The sequence below is a fragment of the Tasmannia lanceolata genome, unplaced genomic scaffold (assembly GCF_043159265.1).
Source record: "Tasmannia lanceolata isolate RefF3 unplaced genomic scaffold, GAP_Taslan_0.1 ptg000003l, whole genome shotgun sequence".
NCBI classification, from domain to species: Eukaryota; Viridiplantae; Streptophyta; class Magnoliopsida; order Canellales; family Winteraceae; genus Tasmannia; species Tasmannia lanceolata.
In genome coordinates, this window is record NW_027518680.1 from 19,507,566 (window position 1) to 19,523,510 (window position 15,945).

The window sequence follows — 15,945 nt, forward strand, 5'->3', positions numbered from 1 at the left end:
CTAGGACCTTTACATAATGGATTGTGTAAATGACTTACTGATAATTTGTTTTTTGCTACTAAAATTAGCAACATTTTGATTTGAACCTGTCTTTATATTACTAATGCAAACTTGGGATTTACTGACACTTCATATGAAGAAAATAAGTATAGAAATTCTTTATCGGAGTTTGATGTGTATTCTGTTGTGCCAGCTTGTATACTGAAGTTCAGGGAGTGATCAGTTAAGGAACACATTAGCAATAGGGATCTTTTGATTTTTCCTTTTCAACTTCCAAGAGCAAAAGTTATTCACAACAATCCCTTCTAACGGACAGGCTGTTTGAACAGCCAACTACCAAGCACATTTATATTCATTTTTAACACATGGTGGAGGTCCCTTAATGTTTGGTACGACATGCACGGGCAAGAAACAGTAAGTCTATAGCAGATTTCTGGTATAGATGAAGCGCAATAATGTTTGTTCTATGAGGTTTTGAAAACGAAGTCTCTGTGACTGAACTACTCGTCACTTCCAAACTACGAACTCATTAATGTCTTTAGAATTATCAAAGACAGGTTTTCCTGACAATCAGATAATTAAATGTGCAACTGTATTCCAATGTGTAAGAGGAAACTGCCTGTTGCGGGGAGGTGAATGTGATTTGATGACAGTCATCGAGAACAGAACGCATGTTCACTCAATTGGATTTCTTGTTTTGTTTTCTTTCACATTGGGTTGGTCCATAACTCCCACCAATGTTGTGTGCAGATTATGACTGGCTCTTTTATCAATGTCACATATAAACAAACAGAATTACAAAATGGGGGCCAATTGTTGAATGCTCTAAACTATTTATCTACTTAGGTCTTGCTACGGATAGGCCATGGCATACTATTTCCCAACTGTTACTTGCAACCCCATAATAAGATGCAGATATGACAGAAAGCTTGATACATTTTTTTGTCACCAAAAATGCCATTCTTGATGCAGGTACTTCACAAGTAATTCAGCCACAACTTGGCCATCACCCCTAATTTTGCTAGCTGATCAAGCCTTCATGTGCACTAAATCCCTCAACCTCTAACTAGATGGACACTTGGTTAACAATAAATTCAAGATAAACATATATAATTAAGTACTATCTCAAGGAAAGTGATTAAGGATCTTGGTGGATTTGAACCACCATACTCTTGAGAAGCATAATAGGTTAGGCCATGTTTCCCAAGTGCTCTACCATTTGAGCTAAAGATCCAGAGGAAGATATTGCAAGCAAGAACTAGTATTCAATTTCTTGCAATCTCCCAGTCCTCCAAACTTTTGGAAGAACTATGAAGGAAAGTGATGGGTCAATGAAAAGAAGTGAACCCATAATCCAAGAACAGTTTTATAAATCCAATTGCCTTCCTACTCTCATTGAAAACAGGTAGAGAGAGAGAGAGAGCAAAAACATTTCAGGCAGAACAAACCCCCAAAAATCCTAACTTGGGAAGAGACTGCAAGTGTTAGTTCTGCCATACCCATCACCCATCACCCATCACTTGGAGAGTATGTTTGTATTTTAAATTGGCATTTCTAGATCGATCTCAAATTCATTGTAGAAATATAATCCATGGGTCCTTTACCATATTTCTAAATCCAACCCACTAAAAAAACTAAAAAACATTCAAAGTTTCAAAAGCACAACTCAATTATAAAATATTTTCTCATAAGAAAGACACGGTGATGTATAACCATAAAGTTCAAGCAGATAAACATCCACGCCACATTCCAACAATCATTTAAGCACTTCTCGCACAACAGTATATTTATGAATTTTTTTCATTTACTTTAGTTTGCTATATCTTCTTCCTAGCTACAATTGTGAACAAGAATACAAGATTGTATAGGTCAAATTTTATTGGGAAAAAAAGGAAAGAAAAATTAAATCTAAAGACTAGTAAACTGATGCTCTCTTTGTGTCCACTTCTGCCAAGATTAGATTTCAAAGCACAAAGTTCCATGGGATTCAAGAATTCCAAAATGACCGTAATACAGTAACCAAACACTAGAAAACAGCAACATATGTACAGAATCCATACCTTAAAAAAGATTATTCTACATAAAATCAACCGAACTGAATAAAAAAATTGTTTTAATTATCCATAACAGAGCTTTAATGGCAAAAAATGGGGGGAAACTTAGAAATTGAGATGCTTTCCTTTGTGATGGAATTTTGAAAGTAGGCCAAGGCGATTTTAACAAGAATACTACAAGAGCATCACTTTACCGTTCAATTTTGATCGAAAAAATGCTATGGAAAAAAGGATAATATACTAGTTTTTCAACACATTTGGTAGCTAAAATCCAGAAACTTGACTGAATAAGTGGTTATTAAGCATCGATCGAAATCTATGCAAGGTTACATACCCTTTTTCTGGATAAAATATCAAATACTGAGTGGAAGTCGTCTTCTTCCTTTTGCACTCTTTTTTTGGTAGGTCCTGCGCTCTTTCTTTTGCGTGCTTGGGTTGTTTTCTCCTATGTGAAGTAATTTCCATCTTAATCTACCAGATTTATATTCCAGAAAATCAGGAATAGATACGCAAAAAGAGTAAGGTTGGGAAAGCTTAACGGCAATGGACAGGTATTTGGAAGGTTTACTTTATTAATGAACCCAAATACAGCTATTAAAAATCGATTAATAGCAACCTCTTTGAATGGTCAAACCGGTAGCTTAAAATGGGGTGGAGCTAATGGGGCGCCCTTCTCTTTTGTTTATGCAAGGGCTCCTTGCCTCTATCATTCCTCATAGAATGATTTCAAGTTTTCTGAGATTTCTAGTATGGAAATTAGATATGGAAGTCATTGTATGATTTGCTGAAGTATATAAACAGAACAAGAAATATTTGATAAAGTTAAAATATCAAATGATTTGAGGATTCATAATGCAATAAATATGTTTATAGTAAATCTAAAATTCTAAAGTTGTTATCGGCTTTGGATAACATGTGATTTTGATGTTGACATTAGGATTATAGATGTCACAAGTAATTTGTGATCTAAATCTGACATAAACTTAGGTATCCAAACACCAAAGAGTTTTGTCATTTATAAAGTGTTAGGGTTGTAAATGATTTGTTGGGTATTGAAAAATGTGAGAAAGAGTAACGGCCGTGTTATGTCTCAATATAGAATATACCCAAAGGTTTAATCATTTGAACATACACGAAGGTATATAATTTTGTTTCAAACCCAAAATTGGAAAGTAGAAGAATTATTTTTTCAATCTTAGTAAAACTATGTTATTGATAGTTTTTGTATACTTTGATAGCTATTAGACCTGGTAAAACAAAAGAAATATGCAAACTTGTATATTTACTAGAAGTTCAGGTCAAGTACATTAACGTGTATGGATTTTCAAATGGCTGAATATAATTTTGAACTATAGAAATGTCTATAGTTGGTATCCTGTAATGATGGAAGGATATGAAATGTCAGTTAGGTGACTGAGCACACATGAATGAGTGAATGATATGCACTCATAGTGGGGGTATATCTCCCGGGCCTCTAAAAGTAAGGATGCATAATTGATTCTATGGAGCCAGAATTTAATGCATTGGGCTTTTAGTATGAAGAGGCAAATTGGCGAAGGAATTCATTATTGGAAACTCCAGTTTGAAATAAGCCAATGTTGTTAAAATGTCAGTAGTGGGTTCTTGCACTATTGAGGGCCTATAACCAAGTGGTAAGTCAAGATATATGACTTAGGGTGGTTATGTAAGGCAGTTACTCACAGATGATGTGATAACAATTGATTATATTAGTCTAGACCAAAATATGATTGAAAGATCTCGCAAGATGGATGGTGGTTAAATGCCATACAGGGATGGATTAAAGCCATTAACCAATGATCACAAATGATGGAAACTCGACTCAACACTTGAAGAGACATCAAGTCTCGAGTTCAATGAGCCCAAGTACATCATTCGGAGTGATTGCAAGCACTATAATATATTTTTATTTGTCATCCCAAGGTAAAATGCTTGGTACCTGTAATGTTTAAAAGGGTAAGGCTGAGCAACTGGCTCTTAATAGGCTTGTAACATGATGTTAGGGTGCTATAGTTACAGGGGCACTCTTAAGCCTACCTATGTGAGTGTAAAGGTGGTGCTGCCTTCTATGAGTCTTGGCTGGTCTCTAGAGTACTACATGAAACTGAGATACAGACACAAAGCCAATACATGTGTCGGCTCTTAGAAACTGCCTAATGAGATGAAAACTTATGTGTGATATATGTTCGGTTAGTCAAATATAATCGCTAGTTCAAAGGTACGTCTACTATGCAATTCTGACTAACTTTGATGAGTTTTCACTAAGTGAAGGTTCAAATCGTAAGATACCTTCATTTATGCGTAAGGTTTCCAAGCCTGATGAGAAAACTTTCTTTGATTTTGAAAATAGTGGGGGATTGTTAGAGATTTTCGGATTGTTAGAGATTTTCAAAATAGTGTTGGAAATTAAAAGGATTTTCACAAGTTACATTTAAAATAGAAAAATAATTTTCAGACAGGGCCGGTCGACAGGGGGTTCCTGGGTGACCGCGGATTGGCTTCTGGAAACATAAACATTTCCAGAAAGGTGTGGCCGGTCGACTGCGGTGACCCGATCGACCACGGTTCTTTGGATCGTAAAAATTAGAAAGTCCAGAAGCATATCGGCGGGCGACCGTGGCTGAGCAGAAATCTATTCGTTGGGAGAAAAATGGACACATCTTTTCACTTCCAAGTTTGAATCTCTTCGTCTCCTTTTGCTTCCCAATAGTCATGGATGATTTCAAACTCAAGAGACACTTTATGGATGATCCAAATTAGTTATATCGCGAAGAGGTGCGATCTAACAGCCATTGTACAAACCAATCTAAAGGGTACTTTGAAGAGGTACTTTGAAGAGATGCTTTTCACATTGAAAAAGACATCTATGGCTCTATAAAAAGAGTAGAAAATTTGTCTTTTGAAAGTTAGTTTTTCCTGGAACTTTTCTCTTATGAAATCCCCTACTCTCTTATTTACTCTCTTATTTACTCTCTTATTTTAAAGGCTGAGTTTTATACAAAATAGTGTACTAAATACTGTTTTTCTGCAGAAACAGTTTTTAGTAAATTTCTCTAAGAATTGTAATTCTCAAAGGGCTTTTTGGGTATGATTCCGCTTGTGCAAAGCGTCATCAAACATTTGTAGGATATTCCTATAAGGCTTCATTGTATCTTGGAGGTAATTCGCGGATCCCCGTTGCACACAACTGGTGGGGGCGAAATTTGTCTTAAGGAAAGCGATTACGCGCCTTGAAGCATCATCACTTATTGATTTTAAATCTCCATCAGCCACAGATTCCACCAACATAACATACACCACGGCACCTCATCCTGGATACCCTCCGTAAGCTCATCCATAACTAGAGTAAAAAGATAAGGGCTTAGAGCTGATCCTTGGTGCAGTCCTATTGTAATTGGAAACTCACTAGACGTGCCATCTGTGGTTCTGACACTAGTTACTGCTCCATCGTACATATCCTTAATCACAACAACATATTTAGTAGTCATTTTTTTCCTTTCAAGGACCCACCACATAACACTTCTGAGAACCCTATCATACGCTTTCTCTAAATCAATGAAAACCATATGAAGGTCCTTTTTATTTTCTATTGGATTCATTTCTTAGAAGAGTGACAAAATTTTATGGCCGGCTTCCAACCTGACGCCAACCCTCCTCGTTTATCCTTTCTTGGGACAGGCTGTGAAAAACATTCGCGGAGTTTCCGTAATAGCATTGTAAAACATAAACTCATCAATTCTCATTTCCTTCTTTCTCGCTTTCTCTTCTAGTGTATTGTTGGAAAAGGGTTTTGAGGAAACAACCGATTTTAATAAATTTTCCTTTTGTAATATGAAAACCCAAGATCATTCATTAGGATGGAAAAAGGGAATTTATGAATATGTTGAGAAGTGTTGTCAGCACTACTGAATTTTGATGAGGGCACTCCACACTTTATTGAAAGTACGGTATGGCCCACACTATAGGATGATCCAAACCGTCCATTTGATTGTCCACAGCCTAAATAGGTTGTGCCCCAAAAATCATTTCCATAGGTTGATCTTAACCCTCCGATCTGAATGTTAGAGTGTGGATCCTAACCATCTATAGATCGGAGAGTTAGGATCAACCTATGGAAATAATTTTTGGGGCACAACCTAATTAGGCTGTGGCCCATCTAATGGACTGTTTGGATCATCTTATTGTGTGGGCCATACTGTACTTTTAATAAAGCGAGGACTGCCCTCATCAAAATACAGTAGTGCTGATAATATTTCCCATATGTTTGGGTAATTTTGGATATTAGGATATCGATCCAATGGACACGGTCGGATCCAATTGCTTTGTACCCCTCTTGGATCAATTCCAGGATCCATCGTTGATTGCCACTGCCCCGACCTTGATCAGATAATCCTAGCCAATCGATCCATCAAACTTTATTTTTGCTTTGTGCCAAGAAAAGCTCAATCCTAGCCAATTGATCTATCAAACCTTATTTTTGAGATTTGAGATGACTGACGGCTTAGATTCAACAAGTGGCTAATCCGATCAGTGTGATTTTTGTGCAGGTACTCATGCAGCGGGCCCCATTGCATGAATTTCTGTATAAGTGCCACACGTACGGTGGAGATTGAGACTGAGTAGGATTGATCCTAACCACCAGTTATTAGGTCCCACCTGTGGACATTTATGTATAATCAAGACCATTGATCTTGTAGACCATCGTATTGGGTGAAGGCGCTAGATCACCCAATTACTAGTTGGATCAACGGATAAAATAACATCCACATGTGGGGCCCAAAAAGTGACCCATCTTTTTTTTTTTGTAAGCATTTTCCTTCCATCAATGGCCGAGCACCCACAGGGACATGGAGTATTAAAGTTGTAAAGGGTAATTCAGTCATTCAAACTAGGTATGAAGTATAAAATAGGGGCACAGCAGCAGCCAAGTGCTTCTTATTTCTTTTATGGGAAAATAACAACAACAATCTAAACAAAGATTAGGAGGGTAGTTTTGAGGGATTTATTTTTCCTAATCTCCTAAAGTCTGATGAAATCCTAGCCATCGGATCGGAATGCTCCGTCGCCCTCTGATTGGCATCTGTACATTCCCTTACCGCTCCCTCCACCTCAAGACCACTGAATCCAACGACCGAGAATCCATCTCCTTCCTACTGCAAAAACATGCCCAATCAAAATCCATTAGAAAATGCAAACAGATCCATTCAAAGCTCATAATTTCAGGCACCATTTCAGACATATACTTCACAAACACTATTTTGAATTTTTACTCAAGGTGTGGTGACTTATACAAGGCCCACCAACTGTTTGAGAATACACCTCACAAGAATGTTGTCACATGGACTTCCATGATTACAGCCTATGTTCACTCTGAGTTTTACACAACAGCCCTGATAATGTTTAAAGAGAGGGTTGGAGAGAGTGAGAAGCCAAATCAATTTACTTTCTCCATTGCGATCCGTGCCTGTACGAATCTCCGTATGCTCGAATTGGGTATTCAGATTCATGGATTGATCATCTGTTTTGGGCTTGAAAGAAATGAATTTGCAGGGAGTTCTCTCGTAGACATGTATTTTAAAATGGGTTTTCATGATGATGCTTGTTGGGTGTTTTACGGCTTGTTTCGTAGAGATTCTGTTTCTTGGAATGTCATGATTTCTGGGTTTGCTCAGATTGGAGATCATGATGAGGTTCTCAGATTGTTTTCGGGGATGCGAGCTGATGGTTTGAATCCGAATGATTTTACTTTTACGAGCTTGCTGAAGTGTTGCTGTTTCGAGAGGGAGGTCGAACAAATCCATGGCTTTGTTTTAAAATCTGCAATTGAATTTGATACTGTCGTGGGGGCGGCTCTTGTGGACATGTATGGAAAGTGCAAGAATATGGATTCCGGGCGGAAGATTTTTGATGCCATGGTGAGGAAGGATGGTTTTGTTTGGAGTTCAGCAATTTCAGGCTATGCAAAAAATGGAGATGGAGAAGAAGCTCTGGTTTTGTACAGAGAAATGCATAGACAAGGCATGAAATCTGATCAGCATGTATTGTCTAGTGCTTTAAAGGCATGTATTGAGATTCAAGAAATCGAAGCAGGGAATCAAATACATACACAGATGATAAAAAATGGATACCAGAAAGATTGTTTCATAGCAAGTGTTCTTCTAGTTTTGTATTCTGGTTTTAATAGAATGGGTGATGCAGATAAAGTTTTTAGAATGATTTCTAGCAGAGACATTGTCTCTTGGAATTCTATGATCATAGGCTATGCTCAGACAGAGGAATTTTCGCAGAAATGCCTTGAGCTCTTCCGTGAATTTCGGCGGGAAACAAAGATGAAACCCGATGGAGTTACCTTTATCTCTGTTCTAAAATATTGCCGGAGTCGATTAGATTTGCAAACAGGACGCCAGATCCATACACAAGTTGTGAAGTCAAGCCATGGTTCTGAAAGTCATGTTGTAAATGCCGTGATTAGCATGTACTCGAAGTGTGGGGCCACCAATGATGCACGAAGAGCTTTTGACAACATGGTGCACAGGGATGAAATTTCATGGAATTCTATAATTGGACACTATGCACAAAATGGGCTTGAACTAGATGCTCTGAGAATTAGTAAAGAAATGGTAGTTTCTGGATTCCACCCAAGTGAATTTACTTTTCCGTCATGTCTTGTAGCGTGTTCTGGCCTAGCAGATATGGATATGGGAAGACAATTTCATTGCTCGATAATCAAAACTGGGTTTGCTAGAGATGTTTACGTTGGGAGCTCAGTGATGGACATGTATGCTAAATCGGGAAACATGGAAGACTCAATCAAAGCTTTCGAGGAACTCTGGGTACCAAATATAGTAACATTCAATTCCTTGATATCAGGATTTGCACAGCATGGAAGAGCAGATGAGGCGATTCAGACATTCAAAGAGTTGGGAATGATGGATATAATTCCAAACAAGATGACTTTCATTGCGGTGTTATCAGCTTGCGGCCACAGGGGTCTTGTGGATGAGAGCATTTTCTTCTTTGATCTGATGTGCCACAAATATGGAATTGAGCCAGAATCCGAGCATTATTGTTGCTTGGTTGATGTTTTTGGACGAGCAGGAAGACTTGAGGACGCATATGAAATTATCACTGGAATACAATCTGATCCAGGTGTCACTGTGTGGAGAGCTTTGCTGAGTGCTTGTCGGAACTATGGGAACATAAAGATTGGAGAGAAATCGGCAAAACGAGTGATGGAATTAGAGCCTGATGATCATGCATCTTATGTTCTTCTGTCGAGTCTCTACTCAGAGGCTGGGAGATGGAAAGAAGCTTCAAAATTAAGGGAGACAATGGCAGAGATTGGAGTCAGAAAGGATCCTGGAAGTAGCCGGGTGACTACAAGAGATACGACATGATAAAGTTTTTGTCTGGGAGATTTTTCGCCCCGTGAAATTGAAAAGATTTTGTGAGAGCTAAAGATGCAAAACCAGCCGATTGAAAGGTTGGTTTTGTGCATGTTATTGTCGATGATATATGCCAGTAGTGTTTATCAAATAAGAATTTTTAATTAGTTAATAAGTGAGAGTTATAACTAAACCCGCAGGTTGAATCCAAGACTTATCAAATAGCAATTTATCCAAGATAGAAATTATCATTAGAGCATATCACTGATGTAATAAGTTTCATGTCAATATCAATAGTTGTTCTTGAAAGTTATAAAGTGCTTCAGTGTAATTCTTATTAAGTAGTAGAGTGTTAGTTTTATAATTAGATATGCTAATAATGTACAAAGATTATATTAGTGTGCTTAAAGGAATAACGTATTTTACTTTCCAACAATATCTAGTGTGCTTATAAAAAATATGGGCATACTTACAGTAGAGGCATTTGTTACAGGCGTGCCCTTGAATCTTGAGGCTTCGAAGTAGGTGTACTCTGTAGAGATATAACCATGTCAGCATAACTCGAAAAAGCTGCAGTTTTGGCAAGCGTTTTTTTACTAGTGAAGAAGCCAAAAATGAGTTCTGAATAGAACTTAATTGTAGGAGAATTTACTTGGCCATTTTAAGGAAACTAAAAACACATGAGTATCAAAACACGAAGCAACATAGTACATATAAATTCTACTATGCCCCCAATTAATAGCAAAAAAGCACAATCAGGTTTAATTGGGCCATTTGCAACATCCACAGGACGAGTTTGTGCTTTGAAGAGTAAGCAGAGTTCAACTTTATGATAAGATGGAAGGAATGTTATTAAGGAGATGAAGAGAAAAAATAGGAACTTGATGAGTCTTCTTACCAAAGGCATGCCTTTCATTGCTCTTTCCTCTAAAAATCTTGATGGTCTGTAAAAGCTACCATATGCTTCTGCCCACTTCTTGAGACTTGTATATATATAACTAGAACCAATTGAATCTGCCCAAAAGACGATACCACCTCTACCAAACAAAAAAAATTGCTCTCATTTGTGCATGCAAACCAAAAAAAAAAAAAAAGAGTTCAAAACATGCTTGCATAGATTGCTGAAATTCGGCCAAAAATAAAATACCATCACAAAACAGCAGAAAAAGCAACAAAGGACCCGAACTTTGGCCACTTCTTGACACATGTCCCAGCAAAAGTGGGTCCTGAAGATTATGTTTCAGGAGTACGTACCGGTAAGACGGGAAGCTCATTCCAAGGACAGATGAAATATCAAGGTCTGATGCTCGAACAACAACTCCTTCATCCATTACCCGGCACGCCTCGTTCACGACTGGAAAGAGTACCATCTCCACAATTTCTTGGTCGCTCAAAGATATAGGCTAGAGTGACATCAGGACCAAACAATGTCAGGTACACTCCCACAGAATATATATATATATATGTGTGTGTGTGTGTGTGTGTGTGTGTGTGTGTGTGTGTGTAGAGAGAGAGAGAGAGAGGAACCTTTCCATGAGGCATGATGTTACTAAGCCTTCGAGATTCCTCAATTATTGATAGCACATCAGGATCAGGCTTCGGCTTGCTTCCCTTCTTGTATATGTAGTATCCCTTTCCATTGTTTTTCCCTGCAACACAAGGCATTGCGTGAAACCCAAATGATAAGAAATGATAAAGACTGAGCAGCAGTGGGAACAATAAGAAACTGCAACTATTTTGGGTACCATTTCGTCCACTTTCCACCAAAAGTTGAACCAACTGTGACCTAAAAGTGCGATCGGGGAAGGCAGAAGCAAACTCTTTCCCCACTGCCAAGGCTACCCCATACCCAGCTAAGTCCTGAAGCCTGTCAGCACCACAAAACACAAGACATCAGCATAGTTGAACACCCCATATATATGTAAAAAAGCACCCATGACCCACAAACACATACACAGAGGCACACATGATCCAACCAAATCTCAAAACATCACATAAGACGAATGCACATGGGATGGGTTCAAATAAAGTGTATGAAATTTCAAATCTCTCTCTCACATGGGATGGGTTCAAATAAAGTGTACTCTCTCTCTCTCTCTCTCTCTCTCTCTCTCTCTCTCTCTCTCACACACACACACAGTCTGTGCACATGCCAAGAATACTATAAATAGAAGAAGAAGATTACTGGAATGGTCCCATTGGCATGCCAAAATGGCTGATCGCTCTGTCAATTCTGAACACATCTACACCTAGATGTAGTAAGATCTGTGCCCCTTGAGTGTATGGGAAGAAGGTACGGTTCACAGCGAATCCAGTGCAGTTTCCCACTACAACAGGGACTTTATTTATGGTCTTCCCGACAGTCATGAGATCTAGAATTGCCTGTGGTGAAGTCTTTGCAGTCCGAACGATTTCCAAGAGAGGCATCACATGGGCAGGACTGCTCATTAAAGATCATATTAGAACTAAAGCAGATTCTGAAATCAAGATTCAGCGCATATGTATATGTAATAAGGGTATAACGGAAAACTATTAAAATGACAATTTTATACACCCCAAAATAAATAAATAAAAGTTCTCCAAATTTTTCGAGTTGCCAAAACACATTTGTTATACTAGAAGCATGAAAAAGTTCATTTTTTAAAAGACGAGCTATTTACATATTTATTATAAAATACCCTCACTTGTTTACCACACACGAAATATAATCTATAAGAGAGAAGTGAAGATTGTTATGCAAGTTCACAGAATCAAAGGTGTTTCTGGAATCATAAATTTAGGGAAAATTTTAGGAATACCAAAATAACTAATGATTATTCCTCATAATTTTTATAGTGAACAAAGAATCTGACTAGGAAATGCTAATTTGAACGAATGAACAAAGAACTGATAAAAAAAAGTTCATATCTAATTAAGTAGCAAAAGAAGAGAGCACCTTTTCATATCGTGAATTTGAATGTTATTGTGAAACTACCAGTTTACTCCAAAAGCTTAAGCTGTTGGAGATGGCGTTATTTAATCTTTTATACTTTAACACTCCCCCTCACATGTGGCCCTCTTTCTAGGGTTGGTCCACACATGGCACATGTGGCTCCTCTTTTGGGTTTGCCCATTGTATGTGGATTTTTGCTGTCGGGGAGGTTGAACCCAGGCATCTGCTCTGATACCATGTGAAACTACCAGTTTACTCCAAAAGCTTAAGCTATTGGAGATGGTGTTATTTAATCTTTTATACTTTAACAGTTATATTAGTTACTTAGAAGGATTAGGGCATCTTTGGAGGCCACCAAAATTGGTCATTGCTTTCAAATAAGACTGTTTTTAAGATAATTTTATTTGCAGGTGGAACACTAAGGCCTCTTTGGAAGCCATTAAATTTATCATTTATAAAACCATTGTAACCAGTATTTCAAATAATCATAGTCAACTATAACACCATGTGCGCATAGGATTTTATGCAGAACTTGGGAAGCAATATGGGTAGTTTTTGTGGTTTCAAGACCACAAGTTAAACATCGATTTGTTAATGTGTATGCACAACTACAAACAAAAAGACAAATGACCTGAAAAAGTGTGCTCCCACGATGCGATCTTGGGAAGACGTCTTCTCTCCAACTACATTAAGATCAATAGTTGAAGTATTTGTTGCCAATATGCAGTGAGGAGGGCAGGCCTTTTCAATATCTCTAAATATTGATTGTTTAAGTGGAATGTTTTCAATAACAGCCTACAAAGAGAGCAAAACTATGTCAGAAGGAGAACAATAAATACGGATATAAGATCATAAAAATCTCTAAATATTGATTGTTTAAGTGAAATGTTTTCCATAACAGCTACAAATAGAGCAAAACGATGTCAGAAGGACCAATTATAAAAAAACTGTGTTGAGAAAATCCGCCAGGCAAATCCAATCCGATCGTGCACAAATTAACGGAAAAGATAAAAGTAATAAACAAACATGCCACAAGATGAAGACCAAGATTTTACGTGGTTCGGTCAAGCCTACTCCACGGGCGAGAAACACGATCTTCCACTATGAGAAAAACAATACACAAGGATTACAATGGATTTATCTCAAACCCGCAACCCTTTTCCTCGCTTCTCAAACCCAAGATCGTAACCAAGAGATAACCCGAGAAAAAACCCAAGAGAAAGTACCCAAGAGAAAACCCAAAGAAAACTCTCTCTTCTTCCTCTCTCTTCCCCTCTCTCTCTTTTTCTTCTCTCTCTCTTTCTCTCTTTCCTTGTGGCAGCCGACACACCACAAGAGAAAACCCCACGCACAAGTCACCACTCTTGCCGTGTTTTCTAAAGAACTGAAATAGGCTCTTTCCTATTCTCGGTTTCTACCTTCCCACCGAGTGGTGGGAAATAAGGCAACTTTCCCAACAATCTTCACCTTGGCTTATTTCCCAGCCACCTAAAGATTTTCCGTTGATGTCGCCACCGGTCCGCTATTACCGCAAACCACCATTGGCCTTCTGCAGTACCAGCTACACACTCTCGAATCACCATGGTTCTGACTCCTCCCGATTCGATCAACACGGCCAATGCACATGTGTAGCTGCCAACCCGTTGACTCACCCAGTCAACCTTGGAGAGGGATCTCGATCCATCCTCCCCAACGCAGGTACTATCATCCTCTCACCATCGTCTGCAACATGGAAACCTGTCTCTGCGCCAACTGCGAAAGAGACCCTACGTGTACGCATATCATTACCTTGTTTCCAACAACCCATCGAGATCTTCGGAACATTAGTCACCATGTCCCCGACCAGATGATACAATCTGCCACACTTCTCTCCTTTCATCAGAACCATATAGCCATGTGTGATTTTCATGGCTCCACCTACAGCTGAAAACCTGCAGCCCTGGAGTCCAACCGGCCAAGAGATACTAGATTCCTTCGCATCTTTGAGACATACGCCACACCACCCAAAGTACAAATCACTCCATCGAACATCTTGATCTTCACCGTCCCAACTCCCGTGACGACACAAGTAGACCCGTCACCCAAGGACACCACACTAGCCCTTGTCTCCTGGAATGTATCAAAATATTCCCTCCTGGAGCATACATGAACAGAGCACCCTGAATCTAAAATCCACTCATCATGAGGAGAAGTATGATTACCTATGGAGACTGTGAGAGCGTCTCTAAACTCTTCGCTCTGTTCATCCGTTACCGCCACCACAGTATTCGTGGCACCATTGTCTACCTGGTCAGCTCGCTTTGGACAATCCCGCTTGATGTGGCCATATTCCTTGCAACGGTAACATTGCACGCCTTTTCCGCCGACCCTGGATCTTGACCTGCCTTTTCCTGATCCCCTGTCAGACGACCTTCCTCTTTGATTCCCACCATGAACAACCAACCCTTGTTCTTCACTTACATCAAGAACAGGTTTCTTCCGCATCTCATTCGATAAGAGCGACGCCGTGACTTCCTCTAACTTTATTGTATCTTTACAATACAATAAAGTTGTCACCAGGTTGTCATACGAATCAGGAAGAGAAGTAAGAAGAAAAAGGGCCTTGTCTTCTTCCTTCAACTTTTCGTCAACCTTGTGGAGTTTGATCCACAAGCCCGTTGAACACCGTGATGTGTTCCAGAAGATCTCCGCCTTCCTCCATCTTTAGCCCGTACAATTGCCGCTTCAAATACAACTTGTTGGTCAAGCTTTTTGACATATAAAGCTTTTCCAACTTCTCCCATAATTTATGCACGTCTTCCTCTTCCATAATGTTAAACATAACGCTATCTGCCAGACACAGTCGAATCGTGCTGACCACCTTCGACTTGATGTCTTCCCACACAGCACCCGTCATCTTCTCCAGCTTCCCATCCTTTCCTTTCAACGCCTTAGCCAAGCCCTGTTGAACTAGGATGTCCTTCACCCTCATCTGCCATAGGGTGAAATTCCCCTTTCCGTCAAATCTATCAATGTTGAACTAAGTAGAATTTGATTTTACCGCGTCTCATATTACTCCGCACTTCATGGTGTAGCACTCCACCTCGAACGAGAATCTTTTCTGAACAATCTTTCTACTCTCAAAGATCACTCAAACCGCGATCCAACCACAACACCCACGATCACTTCACCCAGCCTCAACGATCGCTCCACCTGAGCTCTGATACCACTTGTAGAGAAAAATCCGCCAGGCAAATCCAATCCGATCGTGCACAAATTAACGGAAAAGATAAAAGTAATAAACAAATATGCCACAAGATGAACACCAAGATTTTACGTGGTTCGGCCAAGCCTACTCCACGGGCGAGAAACACGATCTTCCACTATGAGAAAAACAATATACAAGGATTACAATGGATTTATCTCAAACCCGCGACCCTTTCCTCATTTCTCAAACCCAAGATCGTACCCAAGAGATAACCCGAGAAAAAACCCAAGAGAACGCCCAAGAGAAAGTACCCAAGAGAAAACCCAAAGAAAACTCTTTCTTCTTTCTTCTTCCTCTCTCTTCCCCTCT

At 39.1% G+C, this 15,945-nt stretch overlaps 2 protein-coding genes across 2 annotated transcripts in view; one reads left to right on the plus strand and one right to left on the minus strand.

Moving 5' to 3' along the window:
• The first annotated feature begins 6,915 nt into the window (after positions 1–6,915).
• Positions 6,916–9,863, plus strand: LOC143853445 (pentatricopeptide repeat-containing protein At4g13650-like). The gene has a single exon (XM_077363212.1). The coding sequence runs from the start codon at positions 7,127–7,129 to the stop codon at positions 9,467–9,469; it is 2,343 nt and encodes a 780-aa protein (XP_077219327.1). The 5' UTR covers positions 6,916–7,126; the 3' UTR covers positions 9,470–9,863.
• AIM1 (Enoyl-CoA hydratase/isomerase family) overlaps positions 6,928–15,945 on the minus strand; it is a 29,839-nt gene continuing 20,821 nt past the window's right edge. Inside the window, exons 12-19 of the mRNA XM_077363225.1 lie at positions 13,021–13,184; positions 11,643–11,897; positions 11,203–11,324; positions 10,985–11,106; positions 10,712–10,860; positions 10,356–10,494; positions 9,931–9,989; positions 6,928–7,225 (exon numbers count right to left, since the gene is read on the minus strand). Of these exons, the coding sequence (XP_077219340.1) occupies positions 9,945–9,989; positions 10,356–10,494; positions 10,712–10,860; positions 10,985–11,106; positions 11,203–11,324; positions 11,643–11,897; positions 13,021–13,184 (996 nt within the window). The 3' untranslated portion in view covers positions 6,928–7,225; positions 9,931–9,944. The remainder of the gene's footprint in view (positions 7,226–9,930; positions 9,990–10,355; positions 10,495–10,711; positions 10,861–10,984; positions 11,107–11,202; positions 11,325–11,642; positions 11,898–13,020; positions 13,185–15,945) is intronic.